The 7,382-nt window shown below is 40.1% G+C and overlaps 1 protein-coding gene across 1 annotated transcript; it reads right to left on the minus strand.

Annotated features, from left to right (window-relative positions):
• Nucleotides 1-4,949: 4,949 nt before the first annotated feature.
• Nucleotides 4,950-5,951, minus strand: LOC113805513 (zinc finger protein 628). Its single transcript, XM_027356513.2, has one exon. It carries the CDS (start codon nucleotides 5,949-5,951, stop codon nucleotides 4,950-4,952), a length of 1,002 nt encoding a protein of 333 aa, XP_027212314.2.
• Nucleotides 5,952-7,382: the final 1,431 nt, after the last annotated feature.

Raw genomic sequence — 7,382 nt, forward strand, 5'->3', positions numbered from 1 at the left:
TCTCTCCCTTTACTTCTTCTTCTCCTCCTCCTCTCCCTCCCCTCACTCCTTCCTCCTAACTCTCCTCCTCCATCTCCATTCTTCACCTCCACCTTCTCATTCTCCTCTTCCTCCGCCTCCTTACTCTCCTTCTCCTCCTAACTCTCCACCCCCATCTCCCCTTCGACTCCCTAATATCCCTCTCTTTCTTTTATTCCTCCCTTTCCCTTTATCGTCATTTCCTCCCTCTTCCCCATTTCTCACCCCCCCCCTCCTCCTCCCCCAACGGCCCAACATGACTTAATAGCTTCCCGACTACAATGCTGTTTGATTTATTGCATTGGTGTGTCTTGGAATGCAGAGAAGGAGGAGGATGAGGAGGTGGAGAAGTGGTGGAGGAGGAGGAGGAGGTAGGGGAGGGGGAGGGGGAGGTGGAGGAGGAGGTGGAGGAGGAGGGGAGGAGGTGGTGGTAGTGGTGTTGGTGGTAGGGGAGGTGGAGGAGGTAGGGAAGGGGGAGGAGGACTTGTGGGAGGAGGAGGTAGGGGAGGAGGAGGAGGAGGTAGGGGACTGGGAGGAGGAGGAGGAGGAGGAGGTGGGGGAGGTGGAGTTGGTGGTAGGGGAGGAGGAGATGGAGGTGGGGGAGGATGTGGAAGAGGAGACGGAGGTGGGGCGGAGGAGGAGGAGATGGAGGTGGGGAGGAGGAGGAGGACGAGGAGGAAGTGGAGGTGGAGGTGGAGGAGGTGCGGGTGGGGGTGGTGGTGGTGGAGGTGGAGGTGGAGGAGGTGCGGGTGGGGGTGGTGGTGGTGGAGGTGGAGGTGGAGGTGGAGGTGGAGGAATAGAAATAGGAGGAGGAAGAGGAAGAAGAAGAAGGAGGAGGAGGAGAGAAGAAGAAGAAAAAGAAAAGAAGTAGAAGAGGAAAACGACAGAAAAAGAGAAGGAAGAAGAAAAGCTTGAAGAGGAGGAGGAGAAGAGAAAGAAAAAGAAGAAGAGGAAGAAGAAACAGAAGAAGAAAAAGATGAAGAAGGAGAAGAAGAGGGAGGAGGGGAAGAAAGGAAAAAATGGAGAAGAATGGAAAGGAAAAGAAGGATGAGGATGAGGAAAGGAAAAAGAATAACGATTTTTTAGAGGAGGAAGAAGAAGAAAAAGAAAGAGGAAGATGGGAAAAGCATGAAAGCAAGAGAAAGAAGAAGAAGGAGGGGGAGGATAAGGAGGATGAAGAGGAGGGAAAGGATGAGAAAAAAAGAGAAGTGAAGAGTATGGAGAAAAGGAAGGAGGAGTAGAAGAACAAGAAATTGGAGAAGGAAGAGAATAAGATGAAGAGGAGGAGAATACAAACAAACGAAGGAAATAAAAGAAATAAGAAGAAATCGAAAGGAGAAGAAACAAAACCAAATAAAGAAATAGAGAAACAAAAACAATAAAAGAAAAGAGAAGAACCAAAAAAAAAAAAAAAAAGAGAAAGAGAGAAGCAGAAAGAGCGGAAGTTTCTGATTCTCTCCAGATAACGAAAGTCATCGAGAACGGAAAAAACGCCTCGCGGAATATCCTCGAGGGCCGTTGGTATGCGATGAAATGCGTAACGTTAGACGAGGCAAAACAAATTACTTGTATGTGAGTTTTTTTTTTTCTTGTTCGTTGGTAAAGATGAGTCATGCAGCGAGGATTAATTTGTTAAGATGGATGTGGGTCAATACGTGTGTGGGTGTTTGGATGCATGTTTGGATATATATGTATATATATGTATGTATATATATATATATATATATATATATATATATATATATATATATATATATATATATATATATATATATATGTATATATATGTATATTTATGTGTGTGTGTTGTGTGTGTGTACATAGAGAGAGAGAGTGTTAAACCGTAATTAAACCTAAATCTAGAAGATTTTCGTATACGTGAGAAACTTATGTCTTACAACATCCGCCTCTTTTTAATAAACCCTGAATGTTACTCATGGTTACATCTATCTTTTAATATGTATCTTAGACTAAAATATATATCAATATTCCACATATTTTTTCCCTTTTTTGGTCTTCCTACCAATTACCATCATATACATCAGTTTCTAAATACATTTCTCACGCTAAAAGAAAATTATTATTATTATTATTATTATTATTTTTTTTTACTGATTTGTTATTCGTTTTCAGCAGCTGTTGCCACCCCCCCCCCAAAAAAAAAAAAAAAAAAAAAAGAAAGAAGAAAAAAAAAACATAATGTCACATTCCGAATGCACCGATTTGTTATCATGTGAATCAGATCGTTACTTTGCATCTAGTCTTCCCTCATTTTTGCTTGTTAAACTGTATTGTTAGAGCAAGGGAATAAACGGTTTGTGAGTGCAATTTTATTGATGTTTTATATCATATTTATTGAATGACAGGTGTAAGCGAATTTTAGTGTCGATATAGTTGCAGTCTTTTGTAATAAGATAAGTTTTTGGCGATGCAATAAAACGTGTCCATTGTAAGGATAAATGGATGATAGGAATGATGATTACAATATTATTATTATGGTATTATAACAGTCAAGATGATGGTGATGATGATGAAATGAGAATTCTAACATTGGCAATAATGATGATAATGATAATATTGATAATAATAGAAATTATAGTAATAATAATGATAACAGCATTAATGATATAAAAGTTATGTAATGAAAATGATAATGATTATGATAGCGATAATTATCATGATAATAATGATAGTGATAACAATAATGATAATAATGATAGTAATAACAATAATGATGATAACAATACCAACGGTAATGATAATAATAATACTGATAATGATAATAATAATGAGGACCATGATAATAATAATGACAATAGTACTGAATATGTCAGTAGGAGCAGTATTACTATTATCAATTGCTTATCACAATACTCAGTCTAACAATCATAACAATACCATCAGACGATAATAACATCAAGAATGCTAATGAGTCCTGCGCCTTCGTCAGCGTGCCCGTAACTGGAGCCCTTGGCACGGATGGGCACTCCCACTCACCGCGCCGACCAACTCGCCCCCCGTTGATGGCACTTGCAGGCACAGTTGGATACGATCACATACTGCGTTTCTGGTGTCTTGTTTGTCTGTGTTAACAGCATAAAACCTGGCTCTGTGTGTTGGAATGTGTGTGTGTGTGTGAGGGAGAGTGTGAGAGTTGGTGTGTGTGTGTTTTTCCTCTCCCTGCCCCTCCCTGAGAGAGCGTGTGTGTGTGTGCGGATGGATGGATGGGTATGGTAAGCCAGATCTTTGTCTCTGGATAAAAGGGGTTGGGGTGAGTGTCTGTAATTTGAGTCCAACTCGCCATACGCCAGTCCAAAGTTGCTGGATGTTATGTGAATATGTATTTTTCAGCGTATAAAAAAGAGCGTATTACTGCATACGTACCCATTAGAACGCACGAGAAATGGGGCAATTTTGCAACTTAATGAGAAAACTCCTACGCATTTCCAAACAAGGGTTATAAATAGCAAGAGTCTTAGAGGGGAAAAAATGAATGAACTAGCCAAGAGTCCGTATTCGAGACGCGCCTGCGGACGTGAGACCAGGCGCGTCGACGGCCCCCAGCAGAAGCACAGCGACACCTTCCTGCTTCTTCTCACAGTACCGTTGGGCCACTCGATCTCATGCCCCCCCCCCCCTCCTCTGCCAACACCCGCAGCACCCCGTCCTCCTCCTCCCTTCCGCCCTCCTTCTCCCCCTCCGCCCGCCCGCCCTGCCCCACCCCCCTCAAAGCCACACCTGCACGCCCCCAAGAGACGGGTAGAAGGAGACGGACCCCGCAGGACAGCTGTCGCGGACGGAACAAATCCTTCGGCATCACATCTCCGCTTTTTCGCCGCGCATCGTCCGCCTGGGAACCTCCGGAGCGCGACGATCACCAGGGCGCCCAAAGAAGCTGCATCTCCTCGCCTCCTCCTCCAGTGTCCTCGCCCTCATCCGCTATTAAAACCACGAGGGGGGGTCGGGAGGGCATGGGAAGGGTCGGAGGGTTAGAGGGAGGGGCGAAGGATGAATCAGGAGGGAGTGAAGGATAGTAAAAAGGAGGATAAGAAGGAGAGGCGAAGGAGGGGTCAAGTAGGGGTTAGGGAGGACAGGATGAGAGAGGAGGATAAGAGAGGAAAGGATAAGTATATGGAGGGGGGGGCAGAGTAGGTTCGAGGTGAATAAGGGAGTTAGAATGAAATTCATTTTAGCATCTGTATGCAACTATTTTTGCACCTTTATCCAACTATTTTAGCTGTATGCAATTATTTTAGCATCTGTATGCAAGTATTTTAGCATCTGTATGCAAGTATTTTAGCATCTGTATACAACTATTTTAGCACCTTTATCCAACTATTTTAGCTGTATGCAATTATTTTAGCATTGTATGCAAGTATTTTAGCATTGTATGCAAGTATTTTAGCATTGTATGCAAGTATTTTAGCATCTGTATGCAAGTATTTTAGCATCTGTATGCAAGTATTTTAGCATCTGTATGCAAGTATTTTAGCATCTGTATGCAAGTATTTTAGCATCTGTATGCAAGTATTTTAGCATCTGTATGCAAGTATTTTAGCATCTGTATGCAAGTATTTTAGCATCTGTATTATAGCACCTTTATCCAACTATTTTAGCACCTTTATGCAACTATTTTAGCACCTTTATGCTACTATTTTAGCACCTTTATGCAACTATTTTAGCACCTTTATGCAACTATTTTAGCACCTTTATGCAACTATTTTAGCACCTTTATGCAACTATTTTAGCACCTTTATGCAACTATTTTAGCACCTTTATGCAACTATTTTAGCACCTTTATGCAACTATTTTGATCAATAGTTTTCTTCCCGTTTATTTAATTTAAGTGAAATGGAATGAATGACAGGAATGAAATGTGAACATTTATTTACAAAATGGATATGGTTGACAAAAGATACATTGTTTTTAATTCAATTTTCTAAAGCGCGTTTGACGTGGCCCTTGTCTCGCCGGTGCGTCGAGAGCGAGCTGTAGTGCGAATAGGCGGCCCCACACACTTTGCACACGTAGGGCTTGGCTCCGGTGTGCGAATTCATGTGAAGCTTCAGTTCGTAAGGATTCTTGCACGTCTTGTTGCAAACGGAGCACACCCTTGGCTTCCTCCTGTTCCTCGAGGGCGGGGCCGGTGCCATGGCCTGCCAGTACACGCCCGTCTGCGCGCCCGAGAAAGGAATCTGGCCGGCGTTGGGCGGTGGAGGGAGAGCCACGACGTAATAATTGGCCGCGTACTGGTGGGGGAGATGAGGGCTCGGCTGCGGGGCTTCGGAGGCGAACTGAGGAATCTTGATCTCGATGTTCTGCTGCATCGGCGCCGCGGCAGGGGCGTACGAGTTGAGGGCGGGGGAAGGGTAGTACTGCGGGACACCTGGCGGAGACACGGGAACCTCGGGAGCAGGATGGTGAAACTGAGGCGGCTGCTCTGAATGGATGGGCTGCGGGTACGACGGCCATTGTTGCTGGACATCCGACGAACCCAAACCCAAGAGCGAGATGTCCGACACGCTGGAAACATCCTCGACCTCCAGGTCCGAAGTCTTCAGGTAAGCATCCGAGACCTCAGACTTCAACTTCTCGCTGCACAACTCCGAGACGAAGAGCTGGAAACTCGAGAAGTCGATCAGGAACTCTGATATGTCTTCTCTCATCTGTTCTTGAGGACACGGATCTCCGGAACGGAAAAGGGGCTTCGAAACATCGATGTCCAAGAGGTCGAAGAAATCCAACATTTTCGTCGAATCCGAATCAGCAGGAGGAGGAGGAGAAGACGGAGAAGAAGGAGAAGAAGGAGCAGAAATCACCTCCTGTTTCACCACTGGGCTCTTACAAGGCGAGGGAGGAGCTGCATCGCCCTCGCCGAGAACCCCCGTCAGGAAAAGCCCCTGGGATGCTTCGGAAACCTCGATAGCTTGCATTGTCAATGGAATGATGATGATGAGACGCCAGGGCAGCCTACTTATACCCAAGACACAGAAGGGAACACGGGAAGGGTGAAAGAGAGTGGCCGAATTAACAACAAGAGCTCAGCGAGGAACACAGAACGACAGATGAACAATGGCCATTACTGTGTCTTCAGATCCAGGGAGGAACTGAGTGTTCTTCAGATCAGCGAAGCATTTTCGGTCATTGTGGGTTTAGGGAAATATACGTCTGAATTTGCATTCATATAGCTCTTATTACAGTCATTATTGCTATTGTCATTATTATCATGAATGTTATTATCATGAACATTATTATTACCATATCATTATTATTTTTATCATGAATACTTCTATTATTATTATGAACATTATTATTATTATTATCATGAACATTATTATTATTATAATCATGAACATTATTATTATTATTATCATGAACATTATTATTATTATTATCATGAACATTGTTATTATTATTATCATGAACATTATTATTATAATGATTATTATTATTATTATCATGATTATTATTATTGTTATCATGATTATTATTATCATTATCATGAATATTACAACTATTATTTTTATCATGAATATTATTATCGTTATCATAATTATTATTATATAATCATGGATGTTATTATTATTATAATCATGAATATCATTATCATTATAATCATGTTATCTTTATTACCATGAATATTACTACTATTATTATTATTATAATTATATTACAAGTTTCATGATTATTGTCATTTTCATGATTATTATCATTTTCATGACTAGCGTAAATTGTTATTATGATTATTATCGTTCTCATAATCATTTTCGTTCTTAATTTTTATAATTATCATTTATTATCGTTATCGTGATTTTTATCGTTATCATGATTATTATCATTATTATAATGATTAGCGTTATAATAATTGTTGTAATTATTATAATTGGTATCGTTATCTTTATTATTTTCATTGTTATAATTATTGATTGCTGTCGTTATCATGGCTATGATCATAATTACCATAGTTATCATAAGTATTATATTTTTAATTTCTATCGTTATCATAATTGTTATCATTATCATGATTACTATCGATATTATAATTTTTATCTTTATCATGAATATTTTCATGATTACTGTAATCATCATGATCATCATCGCTATCATGATTGTCATCATTATAATTATTATTGTAAGTATTATTGCTACAATTATTATCATTGTCATCTTTACATTTGTTGTTATTGTTATCATTATTATCATTAATATTAGTGTCATTGCTATTGTTACAATTTATATTATTATCCTCATTATTATTATTATTATTATTATTATTATTATTATTATTATTATTATTATTGTTATTATTATTATTATTATTATTACTATTATTATTATTATTATTATTATTATTATTATTATTA

Source organism: Penaeus vannamei, chromosome 2, assembly GCF_042767895.1.
Source record: "Penaeus vannamei isolate JL-2024 chromosome 2, ASM4276789v1, whole genome shotgun sequence".
Taxonomy (NCBI): Eukaryota; Metazoa; Arthropoda; class Malacostraca; order Decapoda; family Penaeidae; genus Penaeus; species Penaeus vannamei.